This window comes from Leguminivora glycinivorella, chromosome 22 (assembly GCF_023078275.1).
Source record: "Leguminivora glycinivorella isolate SPB_JAAS2020 chromosome 22, LegGlyc_1.1, whole genome shotgun sequence".
Classification (NCBI taxonomy): Eukaryota; Metazoa; Arthropoda; class Insecta; order Lepidoptera; family Tortricidae; genus Leguminivora; species Leguminivora glycinivorella.
Window position 1 is genome coordinate 9,198,549 of NC_062992.1, and position 15,192 is coordinate 9,213,740.

Sequence of the window (15,192 nt, forward strand, 5' to 3'; positions counted from 1 at the left end):
TACTGCAGCGCTAAAATATAGCGAGTTCTAAATTAGTTCGTTCGATTTTATCATGTATGTACAGTCAGCTGCAGAGAAAAGTAGACCCCCCCCCATACAAATTTGTATACAAGGGGGTCTACTTTTCTTTGCAGCTGACTGTACAAGTACAAAGTTATCTATCACCGAAATTCTTCATTTATCGCCTTCACAATTAATATAATAAATTATCTACACAAAGTACTTATCCTTAGTGTATTGTTTCCATGGTCTATCAAATCGTGGAATATAACCAATAAATGTAAAGCTAACCGATGCTGGTACATCGCCCTAAATATACTATATGTTAAGGTAACCATTTTTCTTTTTACATTATGGGGGTCGACCATATCTGTCGCTTTTTATACTGTTTTGAAGAGAAAAAAGACAATTTTTAATACAATTTTACCTCACAAAGCAGTATGTGACAGTGATAAAGAGTAGACCCCTTGGCGTTGCATATTCTAAATAAATAGAACAGATATATTATAAATGATACTTATTTAGAGGACACAATAGTTATGTAATGTTATCGGCAGGACCAGTGGGGTAATGAGGTAATTCAATCTTTAGAAAGAAAACCACTTAAATTCTTACAATGACACAAACTGTTTTAATTCTATTAATTTAATTTTATTATTTTAAAAGCTAGTCTCTTTATAATCTAAGTAAAAATCGATATGTCTTTATGGACTAGAAAATGCACGATTAATAAACTTGCAATCAAAAAGTATTATTGAAATCGGATCACGGGTCTCGGAGTAATCAGATAACATACATAAAATGAACCCGAATGTATAACCTCCTTCTTTATTTGCAGTAAAGAAGTCGGTTAAAAATAAAAAGAAGAAAGTACAAATATTACAGAACTTATTAAGTACATTCGTTAACCAGCCGACGTATCATGCTTCCAATTTTATCACTTATCTATGTGGATAAAGTATCCGTCTCGCTTTGGCATGTATGTCCGTTTGAGAGTGACAGATGTTTTATCCAAAATGGATAAGTGATAAAAATGGAAGCCGGCAGTCATGAAACCCGAGTTATACAGCAATAGCCAATTTTGTCATAGAAACTTTTATAAATAAGATTCCATGCAGTCCATTTCCTCACTGGTTTTGCCCTCGCACCCCCTAAACAGGGGATACGCCAATTTTACTCCACTACAAACTGTAACTGCCACTCTAGTAGTTAGTTACGCGATCACACTGTTGCTGACTCTATCTGGCCCGTGTGTAAGCGACATTGCATATACAGGATGTCCCATATATGTCATAACGCTAGAGGTCGACCAGGCAGGCAAGCACGGCCGCATAATAAACGATATAACCTCAGGCCGTCCTTTTCGCACTATTCGTAAGTATAGAGACGCACCGATGCCGTTCAGTTTATCCAACTAATGTGCTCCACCCGCTGGCCAAGATACCAAACCAACTTAACATGAGCCTGTAAAAGTTGCTCTGTTTCCAATAACAATTTTCCTCACACAATTTGACTGTTATCAGCTTGTTAACACCGATGCAAACTTTACTGGGGGTCCTGTTAAGCTGGCTTAGTACCTCTTATCTTAGTCATAATCTAGTGTATCTGTGTCATTTGTGGGACACCCTGTATAGCAATGTTTCACTTGCTCGTCGGATCGTACGGGTCCGCATCTATAATACGTATTTTTAGGTATTTAAAAGAATGTAAACAAAATCTACCCTCAAAAAGGTCCTTAAATCAGTTTAGGGTAAATGGAAATATTACACGACCAAATGAGGTTACAAACAGGTCGCTCAGTGACAGATCTGCCAAGTTTTGTATTTGGTTGGTTAACCAAGAAATGTAACTACCCGAAAATCTACAAATTATTTGTTTACAGGTTTTTGACTACCTAAAGTACGGAGTATAACGTGAAATCGCCTTAGGCTAAGTTATTATAACGTGCACAATAGATACCTTATGCACAAATTAACTCGTTTTTGGTTGTTATTCTAGAAACAAATTATCAATTTTGCAAGGACAATTTAGATATGTAATTTATTTGAAACAGTAAACTTTGACCCCCTTATTCATAAACGTTCACTAAAGCTATCAAACCGATAAAGTTCGTTCGTACCTTTCCGATATAATAATAAATTCGACCACCAATTCAACGATTCGATTCGACGACCGGTATGGCCTAGCGCGTAGTGACCCTGCCTGCTACGCCGCGATCCCGGGTTCGAATCCCGGTAAGGGCATTTATTTGTGTGATGAGCACAGATATTTGTTCCTGAGTCATGGATGTTTTCTATGTATATAAGTATTTGTATATTATATATATCGTTGTCTGAGTACCTGCAATACAATTCTTGAGGTTACCGTGGGACTCAGTTAATCTGTGTAAGAATGTCCTATAATATTAATACTATAGGACATTATTATTATTATTATGATAGAAAGGGCCAAACGGTTTTTATCGGCTTGTTAATTTTAGTGAACGTTTATGAATTAGGGGGTAAATCATTATGTATGTATACTAAATAATTGTCAGTATACTGCGTGATATCAGTAAAGATAAATGTCAGTACTCACTTACTCAGTAAGTATGCTGCGTGACCAATTTAAAGTAACTGAAAATAGCACAAAAGTCATACCTCCAACTGAATTGAGTGAGTTAGAAATGCCTCAAGTGTCTCAACCCCTGGAGCGCACAAAACACGTCTTTATAATCAAAGTAACAAAATAAAATTTCTTGCACACAAACAGGTTGCCATAGACAATATATGATTTTTATGCGAAAAAAATCAGACTGATTTTTTCTGAAAAAAAATTGTAATGTTGCAAAATTGAATAATTCGTTTCTAAACGTCTACTCGCAACACTTACTCTAAAGCCTCGAGCTTTATTCGACCAAAGCAATCTACTCTAACCTAGTTTTAAAATATCTTACTAAAAAAAGTTGCATCTCGAGTAAACTGTCTTGATGTATTTGTAATTATTGGATGTAACTTTTGCTGCCATATTAAATGTATGCTCTAATTACTATGTACCTAATTCTTCTATTTTTATATTGTGTTATTTAAGGGACATAATGGTTTCAGATTTATGTGCCATTTCGCTGAAAGGACTTTTAAACCACAAAACTAATTTTAACAAAGCAAAGGTCCTTTTACGCGTTTCTTTAACGTGTACAACTTAAAAAATGTGATTTAGTTGTTGCTTGGAAAGACTAGATGGCGCTGGTAACATTTATTATAGTGCCATCTATATGTTAGAACCGTCAAACTGTTTTTTGTATATGATATTTCGATGTCTGTTGCAGATAACTGATCAGTTTGGAATGCTATAAATGTTCTTTCCAGCAATGTACAGCTCGCATTTTATTGTCGTAGTTACCTTGTAGTTGGACTAAAGGCGAATCGACACTAGCTCCTCTGGCGGCGTGTTTTGTAACTACAAATGAGATCTAAACATTTTATTAGGCGCAGAGGCTTTCATTTACTTGAATCAAATAGGTGATATAAAGAAAAAAATCTAAACTTTCTAACTTTCCCAGCGATTCCTGTAATATAGTTCCGCTAGTCACCGCTAGGGGCGCTTGTGTCTAGCGCCATCTATGTTGTAGTTGTAACAGGCTGGTCCCTGTATATCCCTCTCTAGGTGTAAGTCCGTAGAGATCAATTTGGAACTAAAATAAGGGATGTAAAATAATCAATAAGATGATGGTGTATTCAATCGACTTGTTAAAATTATTTATGTATTATGGAGAGTTACGTATTACTTGTCCTGATTAAATTATTGCAAAAAGTTTGTTGTTTTCTTTAGTTCCTTTTTAACCCCCGACGCAAAAAACGATGGAGTGTTATACGTGTCTGTCTGTCTGTGTGGCATCGTAGCTCCCGAACGGATGAACCGATTTAGATTTAGTTTTTTTTTGTTTGAAAGTTGTTAGTCGGGAGTGTTCTTAGTCATGTTTCATGAAAATTGGTCCACTGTGTCGCGGTCGGGGTTTTTTTCAAAATTTTAATTTTGTGGTTAGGTTATTTCAGGGTGTTATGCAATGATTTGACAAACTAAGATGTTGGAATAGTTAGGTTATTAGACTTATATTGACTGGGATATCAGTGATTACCTTTTTCATTTTTGTCGAGCGCTCGATATAACGACGCAAGTCTACTGAAAATAACCGTGGATCATTCAAAACTCAAGAATTCTTAGTTAGGTTAGTATTTAACAGTGGCGGGGCGTCGATACAACTCGATTCCCTACGGGTCCCCTAAAATTCTCCAGTTTCTGTAGAAGTTCATACAAAACAGATCCCAAAAACCCCTCCGGCTTTATCAACGAAAATTTTCACGTCAAGCCACGGGTATTTAATAGATGGCGCCAGTAGTTCGCCCTATTAATCTGTAGAATTCTGTCATATTTTTGTTTTTGCGCATTTTTAAGCCAAATCTCATATAACTTAAGACGGGCATGCTATGATATTGCTATCTTTACTTGTGACTTGTTTGTATTAAAACCAATATTTCTTCTTCTTACCTTTATTCAAACTTGAAAATACAAACAATAATGTAAGAAACAATCCCGATTTTTATGAAATCCAAATTTGGCTGTAAATAATTCAAACAATACAGTTCCTGTTTTAATATAACACTTTAAATATAAACTATGGGATACACTATAATCGTGACTACGATTGCTCTTAACATAGATTAAATATTAGTAAGGCGGCCAAATTGAAAAAACCGGCCAAGAGCGTGTCGGGCCACGCTCAGTGTAGGGTTCCGTAGTTTTCAGTATATTTCTCAAAAACTACTAAACCTATCAAGTTCAAAACAATTTTCCTAGAAAGTCTTTATAAAGTTCTACTTTTGTGATTTTTTTCATATTTTTTAAACTTATGGTTCAAAAGTTAGAGGGGGGGGGACGCACTTTTTTTTCCTTTAGGAGCGATTATTTCCGAAAATATTAATATTATCAAAAAACGATCTTAGTAAACCCTTATTCATTTTGAAATACCTATCCAACAATATATCACACGTTGGGGTTGGAATGAAAAAAAATATCAGCCCCCACTTTACATGTAGGGGGGGTACCTTAATAAAACATTTTTTTCCATTTTTTATTTTTGCACTTTGTTGGCGTGATTGATATACATATTGGTACCAAATTTCAGCTTTCTAGTGCTAACGGTTACTGAGATTATCCGCGGACGGACGGACGGACGGACGGACGGACAGACAGACATGGCGAAACTATAAGGGTTCCTAGTTGACTACGGAACCCTAAAAAGTCGTCTTGTTTTAAGTTGATGTGACTGAAGATCTTGTAACTTACCTATGTTGAACAAATAAAAATCTTTGAATCTTTGAAGAGTATACTGCTGACAAGTGGTATCGTTGTGATCGGTAACCTTACTGAGTACGTTATGACATCACTTTCTCAGGCTGTGGGGGGTTAACTATGACGTCACAAAAACCGCGGTCCCGGGTTTAAATTTTTTATCAATTTGTCTAGAAACCCTTATACAATTTTGAAAAATGAGGTCGTTTGAAAGCGTACAACATGCTGATTAAGATTTGAATATGTGAAAAGTATAGTTTTGTTAGTTATTTTTTTTATCAACAATAATGCATTCTAATTAACACAAGTTAAATTATAATCTATTGAAAATATTTCAACTTTAATTAAACCTTACTTAAATTAAAACCAGAATAGCCAGCCACAGGCACGAGAGCCCTTGGTCACTTTTTCTTTCATATGTGTAATTTATTTCGGTTTTAACAATAATGCAAAAAAAAACATATTTTTGACTCCCTTTTTTGACTTTTCTGACTCAAAAAGGCAATGAAAACGGTCACTTAGATAAATAATTTGTTGCTTGCTTTTTAAATTTCTTCGGTCGGCTAATAAATAAACAAGCTACAAGCACATAACCGCAGGCGGGGTGCACCGTTTGACACACGTTCACATATATTCGGCGTCAAACAAATTACACCTCGCGCAAAATTCGTTTCAAGCTTATATAACTCTAATCTTATTCACCGTAGCTTATAAATGTTGGTAACATTTAAAGTAAAATTAAAATCCCTTAAGAAACAATATCTACCATTTTCTTAAAATCAATAATCGCCAGTCTACGGTGATTACAAAGAAAAAAAGCGGGGATGCGATTGGAGTGGTTCCCTAGGTGTGATACCCTAGACGAGTTTAAAAGGGGAGGTAAAAGTGACATATGGGTCGTTCTCTCGCCTGAAAGCTACACGGAGAGCCAGGGGAGGCACATAACGGCACTCCCTTAAATTCTTCTAACTGAATATGCACAGTATACACACACACACCCACACACACTTGAAAACTTGTTATTCATCAGGATGTTTAAATTTCATATGTCCCTCGAAAACATGTTTCTGTCGACACTCATAGGTGCAGTGTTTACACTTGTAAGGCTTTTCCCCAGTGTGTGTACGCAGGTGAGCCGGTAAATCCGATTTCCGGATGCACCTAAAGTCACAATAGCTACATTTATGCGGCTTTTCCCCTGTGTGTTTCATCTGGTGAAAACGTAGGTGCTCTCTCATTCGACACTGGTAATCACACAAGTCACATTTATACGGCCACACATTAGTATGCACCCTTACGTGGCGTTTCAATTGTGATTTATCATGGGTGTGGTAGTCACAATGAGAACATTTATGCGCTTGGTGGTTTCCAGGATGTGTGCCTGCGTGTCTTTTCAAGTGCGTTGAGGTGATACACTTGTAATCACATTGACTGCACTTATAAGGTTTTTCACCCGTGTGTGTTTTCTCATGACTCTGTAACGCTGTTTTCACTTTACATTTATAAGTACACATGCTACATTTGAAAGGCCTTTCTTCGGTGTGCTTCATCATATGCTGTATCAAGTGTTTTTTTGTACGGCACTGAAAAGCACAATGATCGCACATAAAAGGCTTTTCATTTGTATGTATCATTTGATGTTGGACTACGCAGCTTTTATACACACTGGTGTAGCTGCATTGGTCACATTTATGAAGAGTTTTACGAAGCTTTTTTGTTTTTACCTCTTTTACCGCGTGCGTGTTTTGATGTCTTCGTATTCTATATTTATAGGGGGTTTTGTAACTGCAATGATCACAACTAAGAAGGGGTTTTGTGTGCGTTTTTTGATGTCGGAGTATTTTACTTTTAGAAGGAGTTTTATAACTGCATTGTTTACAATTATAAAGGGTTTTTACTGTGAGGTCTTTTAAATTTGTCTTTCGCATAAAATTTTTGACAGTTTGTTCTTTGTTTTCGACTGTGAAACCAGGCGGCTCACTGTTATTTTTTTCCTGGGTCACTGTTGACTGACATGTAGTTCCAGATGATAAGAGCACGTCGTGCAAGCTTATACAGTTATTTTTGGAGTCTTCGTTACATTCTTCACTTGCGCATGCTTTCTCTCCACTGGAACTGGCTATGGCGCTCTCGTAGGGGTGCCCGTCATTGTCTAGATACAAACAAGGCAACATTAGGGGAAATTGGAGCACGTATATACATGTACCAAGTCAAAATTGCACGGTTTTTAAGTTAACAAGCTAAAAACGGTAATTTTGTGAGAAAACTTAATTGGTTAATCACTTGGAATCCGTGAAACTTTTACAGGCTCAGGTTAAGTTGGTTTAGTATCTTGGCCTGGTCGAACTCCAGTTCAGTGTTATTATGAAAACTAAAAAAAAATGACAAAAATTTAATAGGTGCTTAATTCGTTTCTAAACGTTCGTTTTAAAATATCTTACTAAAGAAAGTTCCATCTCGAGTAAACTTTTGCTGCCAACTTATATGTATTCACTAATTACTATGTACCTAATTCTTCTATTTTCATACTGTGTTATTTAATGGTTTCAGGTTTATGCGCCATTTTGCTGAAAGGACTTGTAAATTTAAAATAGCATTACACACATAAGGTCCGTCCCGAATAACTCATTGGTACGTGCCGGGGTTCGAACTCGCGACCTCCGGATAGAAAGTCACACGCTCTTCACCGCTAGGCCACCGGTCCGTCTTATGTCCTGATTAAAGTATTGCAAAAAGTTTGTTGTTTTCTTTAGTTCCTTTTTCAGAGCGTGATGCAATGATTTGACAAACTGAGACGTTTGAAAAGGGTTGGGTTATGTTAGTATTTAAGAGATGACGCCAATATAGTTTGCCCTATTAATGTGTACAACTTTTTTCTTATACTACGTCGGTGGCAAACAAGCATAGGGTCCGCCTAGTCCCGTGTAATAGTCCCCGTCACCTATGGACACCTACAACTCAAGGACCTTGGCAATAAAGAGTAGTAATGGAACTATTTTTTTATAGCATCACTTCATACAGAAATGTCAAAATAGTTGCCACATGCAAAGCGGTTTACATAGACGGTGGCGCCATTATTATATTCTACTCTTTTTTACCAGACTGTAGGATTCTGTGATATTCGTGTTTCTGCGCAACTTCAAGCTAAATCTCATATACCATAAAACAGAGGCATACTATAATGGTGCTATCTCAATTTGGGACTCTTGTTTTCTTGTTCGTATAAACCAATGTTTTTTTTTCGTACCTTTATTCAAACTAAAAAAAATACTATCAAACCAACTAAATCATGGCCCACCATAAGTTCATTTTTCCAAACCGTCTAAACGTTAGTAGATCAAAATTCGTTTGAAGCTAGGCCAGCTAGGGTTTCCTTGGTGACGAACTTGTTATCATTTTATTAGACACTGGCACTGTATGTAAATTAAGGCTGGTTATAATATAATGTAACATCAATGTATACCCTTTTTTACACAAATAAAACGATTCTATTCTATTCTGTGTGTAGTGACAAAACTTAGTTAGTACTTAAAACGACCTAAGTGAAAGCGATAAACTATACAAGTTTGAAAACTTCAAAACGAATTATCTGCCAAGTGGGTCATGATTCAGTTGGTTCGATAGTACAAACAAATTTTGCAAGAAACACCCCCCATTTTAGTCAAATCCAAATAAATTTACAAAAATTGCTGTAAATATTTGAAATAGTAGTCCTTGTTTTAATATCACATGCCATAATTTCATTATATAAATAACTATGCGGTACACCATAATAGTGATTACGATTACTCCAAACACTGTAGTATAGTTATACACATTAATTAAGTCTTTGTTTCAATGTAACTTGACACTCATAACACTTACACATACTAGTAAAACTTCTTGTTAAACATCAGGATGTTTCAATTTGATATGTCCATCTAAAACATGTTTCTGTCGACACTCGTAGCTACAGTGATCACACTTGTAAGGCTTTTCCCCAGTGTGTGTACGCAGGTGAGCCGGTAAATCCGATTTCCGGATGCACCTAAAGTCACAATAGCTACATTTATGCGGCTTTTCCCCTGTGTGTTTCATCTGGTGAAAACGTAGGTTTTCTTTTATTCGACACTGGTAATCACACGAGTCACATTTATACGGCCACACATTTGTATGCACCCTTACATGGCGTTTCAAATGTGATTTATCATGGGTGTGGTAGGCACAATGAGGACATTTATGCGCTTCGTGGTTTCCAGGATGTGTGCCTGCGTGTCTTTTCAACTGTGCTGAGGTGACACACTTGTAATCACATTGACTGCACTTATAAGGTTTTTCACCCCTGTGTGTCTTCTCATGCCTATGTAACGCTGTTTTCACTTTACATTTATAAGTACACATGCTACATTTGAAAGGCCTTTCTTCGGTGTGCTTCATCATATGCTGTATCAAGTGTTTTTTTGTACGGCACTGAAAAGCACAATGATCGCACATAAAAGGCTTTTCATTTATGTGTATCATTTGATGTGTGACTACGCAGTTTTTATACACACTAGTGTAGCTACATTGATCACATTTATGAAGCGTTTTATGAAGCGTTTTTGTTTTTACCTCTTTTACCGCGTGCGTAATTTGATGTCTTTGTATTCTATATTTATAGGGGGATTTGTAACTGCAACGATCACAACTAAGAAGTGGTTTTGTGTGCATCTTTTGATGTCGGAGCATTTTACTTTTAGAAGGAGTTTTATAACTACAATGCTTACAATTGTAATTAGAAAGGGTTTTTACTGCGAGGTCTTTTAAATTAGCCTTTTGCATAAAATCATTGACACTTTGTTCTTTTCTGTCAGTTGTAAAACCAGACGGTTCGCTATTATTTTTTTCCTGGGTTGGGTTCCTGGGGTGGGTTGAATGACATGTAGGTCCGGATGATAACAGCACGTCGTGCAAGCTTATACAGTTATTTTTGGAGTCTTCTTTACAATCTTCACTTTCGTATGTTTTCTCTCCACTGGAGCCGGCTATGGCGTAGGGGTGCCCATCATTGTCTAGATACAAAGAAGGCAACATTAGGGAAAATTGGAGCACATATATTTTGGATGCCTGAGCAAAACGTAACAAAACAAACCTTTATGATTTGACTCGGTTCGTCTTTTTGTAGTTATATCAATTTTATCATTTGTCAAAAAACGAATTCTAATCATCATCAGCACGGGCACAAAATATATCTTTGCAATTCAGAGATGTTTTCTAGGTAGTTAAGATTTTGTGCCCAGATATTTGTTTTATACATAGTCACGGATCTTTTAGACAGGAAAACCCGTACTTGTAATATAGGACGATATTATTTGCCGAATACCGTAGTTGTAAGCCAAGGGAAGGATTTTTTTTTAATTTGATTCCTTCGAGAATCGATGAGTATATACAACTAAACGGGTCTATTAATTTTTCCTGTTACTTCATTTTTTCTAGGTGGGAGTGTGGAACAGTAGGTATATTTAATTTAATTAGGATTAAATTTCAATTCGACGACGTCTGGTCTAGCGTGTAGTGACCCTGCCTGCTACGCTGCGGTCGCGGGTTCGAATCCCGGTGAGAGGTATGTATATATATATATATATATATATATATATATATATATATATATATATATATATATATATATTTATGAATTATATCGTGTGTAATGAATTTGGAATACATACAGACATTTTTGTCAAGAGGTGATTGAGGATCCATTAAAAATAAAATGTATCAAATCATGAACTCTTAGTGCGTTTTCACATTATCCGATCCGATATCGGATGTAGGACCGATATCCCATACATTACGGGCGCCATCTTGGATTTTTTCCATTGAAATCCTTCCGACATTCGATATCGGATAATGTGAAAAAGGACTTACCTGTGTCTGACCAGTCTTCTTTAATATCATGACTAGGCGGCTCTGACTTGATAGAGGTTTCAACTGAAACAAAAAATTACTACTAAGCAAGTATTGTACACTTATTCTTCTCCTTCCGTCCCTGTTCCCGTTATTTGGGATCAAGTCTCACATATTTGCGCCTAGAGATTCTTGGGTTGTGGATTTTGGGCTTTCTTACAGATGTCCTATAATACCATAGATTAAGCAAACGTATCTAATCTACTTAGAGTGCCACATGAACTGAGTAAAATCATCTGAGTTGTCCTTCTTTAATCGCAGCTTGCAGCTTTCGGGCGTCATCATTCTCCTTGCGTTTATACCGGCATTTGCTACGGGAGCCTGGGGTCCGCTTTGACAACTAATCCCAAGATTTGGTGTAGGCACTAGTTTTTACGAAAGCGACTGCCATCTGACCTTACAACCCGAAGGGTAAACTAGACCTTATTGGAATTAGTCCGGTTTCCTCACGATGTTTTCCTTCACCGAAAAGCGACTGGCAAATATCAACTGATATTTCGCACATAAACTCCGAAAGATTTATTGGTGCGAGCCGGGGTTCGAACCCGCGACCTCTGGAACGAAAGTCGCACGTACTTACCGCTAGGCTACCAGCGCTTCTACTAGCGCTTGCAGATTTCGGGCGTCAATTTTTGTAATTTGAAGTCAACAAAAACATTAAAAATGCCTCGTTACGTGATATTTAATTGCAACAACACAAAAATTATGAACACTCAAGGGCTTGAGACATATTTAAAATCACAGTCGAGTAACAACTTTAGTACCGATTACCGAATCTGACATGCTCGGTTCCTATACAAATAGATGAACTTGTTTCTTCTATCTAAATGTAGTTCTGTGGGCTTTCTTGAGGTCTCCTCTTAACTTAGACCGCCAGGTTGATGGTTTGCATAGAACTGTGGTGCAATAAAGAATATTTACTTATAAAGACGGACAAGTGGTTTAGTGATAAATATGTTAGCCGCATAAGCTGAAGACCTGGGTTTCTTTCCCGGCTTGGGCCCTGTCTTTTTTTTCTTTCGTGTATGACATCTATTTCAGTTTATAATTAATATATAGTAGTGTGACTACTTGAAAGAGACCAAATCAAAAATTACTTATTGTTCACTAGAAACTTACCTTGTCTTCTCCACAAGGCTCCAGCTACCTTTCTGAATTCATTTTTTTTCCCATCTCATTTTTTTTTTGTCCGCCATCCTTGTCCGGAGCCTTGTGGAGAAGACAAGCTCTAGACAGAGAAACATGGAGAAATATGGGAGAGGCCTATGCCAAAGGCAACCAGACTAAACGTCTGCGGAGAAAGGCTAGCAGTAAGCAGTAAGTAAGAAACTTACCTTTAACGATTACTGCTCCGTGCAGCTGAGTCTGGCTGTGTTGGACTTGCAGCTTGAAGTCACTCGCGTCTCGCAGACGGCTTACGCACATCAGGCAAATCCCTCGCGAGATGTTTTCATCCAGGTCTAACTAAAAAATTTAAAGAGAATGCATGAGAAATAAAAAGCATGAAGGATCACTTATCAGAGCTAGCAAATGGAATTTAATAGGTACATGAAGCTGATTTAAATGTAAAAATCTAACATATATAGTACATCAGCAACTGATAAAATTACTGTTTAATTTCGATAGTCATATCATCATTAAACCTATGATCTTGACTGTAGTACTTGTTGAATTATAATAAAACTATCCAATTACATACATACATACATACAATCACGCCTGTATCCCGTAAAGGGGTAGGCAGAGCACATGAAACTACTAAAGCTTCAGTGCCACTCTTGGCAAAATAAGGGGTTGAAAGAAAACGAAACTATGGCATTGCAGTGACAGGTTGCCAGCCTCTCGCCTACGCCACAATTTAACCCAAATCCCAATTACATTTTGTTTTATTTAATTTAAAACGTTAAATTGAATTAAAGCAGATTTGTGAGTGTGCAAGGGAAAACGTCCCACTTTGTCGATTGCTATAAAGCCACTTTTTCAGTTTATTCATATAAAGATACAAGTAAATCTCGCCTTAATGGTAACCAACAAAGTGGGACGTTTTACTAAGCACACTGACATTTATTTCAACTGCCAATATTTTTGACGACCATTTTGGAGGTAGTATGGTTGCGCCACTATATGTCCATCTGATGCACTATTACTTTGTTACTAGGCATCTACTTAAGTATATTAGACTACTACTGTTTGTGGGCTTGTACTATAACTATAACGAGCTGAGGGAATATGGACTGAGCTGGAACGAGGCCAAGGCAGTGGCTCAAGATAGAAAGGCGTGGAAGGATCTTGTGGAGGCCCTATGCACCTATGGGGTGCCTTAGGACATACAACAACAACTATAACTATACCTACCTAGTTGAACTTGAACTTTATCACATAAAAAATACATGTTTCTACACTACAGCCACAGTATAATAAAGAGTACTATCGTACAGCTAAACGAGGTTAATATATTTACGTGTATATCGAAGCAGTCAATCAGCATGTCGACATATGTCTCCGTTTTGCCGAGATGTGTATACGGTGTCGCCAAGTCCTTGTACGGACGACCCTTCAGGCAGCAACGGCACGAATTTACCACGTCCATTATGGCTAAACTAATACGATGTCTGGTTACATATCACTTTAATTAAACATAACTTTTGATATTTTTGTAATCAATTCGGAAGAAAAAGAGTAAACATCGAGCACGCATCCAAAGAGTAATATTAGCACGCACCAGTCGCACCAAACGAAAAATGACAGGTCTGAGGTCAGGCCCTGCAGCCGAATGACATTTCTGCGACGCGAAACGCCACCGAAATGCCTCAGAAATATAGTCTGGCTCTGTCGCGCTAACTTGCAAATGCGATGTCCTACGTCCACCACAGGACAGGCTATGCCTAGTGTGGGGACCAGACTAAAATGTAACTCACTGTGTTATTTAAATAAATGTTTCAATGTTTCGATAGAGATATTATCGTGAGATTCGTGAGCGTTTGTACATTCGGCTACCTACGCACACAGCTCGGCTCGGATAGTCGGATTAGGCTCCCCACAGACAGTCTTAAAAATTCATAATCTTAAAAAAAACTTGTATGCAATCTGACAGTTCAAACTGACACTGACAAGACACTGACAGATCTGAACTGTCAGATTGCATACAAGTTTTTTTTAAGATTATGAATTTTTAAGACTGTCTGTGGGGAGCCTTAAATTGACAGCTGTAGTTTAATGAGATGCGTTCCGATATCAGATATATTTGCATTGAATTTTGACTAACGAAAAGTAATAAACCAATAGGCCATTTTCAACCGACTTCAAAAAAAAGCAGCTTCTTAATTTGTTACAATATTTTTATATTGGTATTTTCGAGGTTTTATTGATCTTAATTAATGAAATTACATAGATGTACGAGGTTGTACGTATTTGATATCGAAACGGTTCTTGTTTTCCTGTCAATTCGTCTTGTCATTTTTGGACCAAAAGAGTAAAGACACAGAATTATAATTAAACCAGAATGAGTTGTTAGGCCAAAAAGTGTGTCCACATGAGAGGTTAAAGTTGGGGCTGGTGTCCCTCTCGCACTTATTACCACTATCAAAATCATTTGAATGACGTCATCACTGTCATCATTTGGGGATACCAGTCAATATTCAAAGTTACTACCAAATCTACTAATACCCAATTAAAGGTTTTTAATAATTGCGCAATTTTTTAGTTTTATGGCTTCATAATAATGACTTACCAATTCGTTACAAGGTTCCTGTCTAAGCTAAATACTCCCGGACAGGAATATCTGCTTGGCATCATAAACCATGCCTTTAACACAGGAGAGGTTCCAGCAGATTGGAAGTCCCAGGTAGTCATACCTATCCTAAAGCCGTCTAAAAACCCAGACGAGGCTAATTCCTATCGACCAATCGCTCTTTCTGCAACAATGGGAAAGATATT

At 37.1% G+C, this 15,192-nt stretch overlaps 1 protein-coding gene across 3 annotated transcripts; it reads right to left on the reverse strand.

Moving 5' to 3' along the window:
• Nucleotides 1–5,276: 5,276 nt before the first annotated feature.
• On the reverse strand, nt 5,277–14,229 carry LOC125237877 (zinc finger protein 84-like). 3 transcript variants are annotated; one of them, XM_048145107.1, is made up of 5 exons: nt 13,987–14,229; nt 13,718–13,953; nt 12,591–12,720; nt 11,218–11,280; nt 5,277–10,361 (listed from the first exon to the last, which is right to left on the reverse strand). In XM_048145107.1, the coding sequence occupies exons 2-5, from the start codon at nt 13,844–13,846 to the stop codon at nt 9,217–9,219; spliced, it is 1,467 nt and encodes a 488-aa protein (XP_048001064.1). In that variant the 5' UTR covers nt 13,847–13,953; nt 13,987–14,229; the 3' UTR covers nt 5,277–9,216. The 3 variants fall into 3 exon arrangements, with proteins under 3 accessions (XP_048001064.1, XP_048001066.1, XP_048001065.1); XM_048145109.1 differs by lacking the exon at nt 13,718–13,953 and having other exon boundaries at nt 13,988–14,229; XM_048145108.1 differs by having other exon boundaries at nt 5,277–7,483; nt 13,718–14,229.
• Between the last annotated feature and the right edge of the window lie 963 nt (nt 14,230–15,192).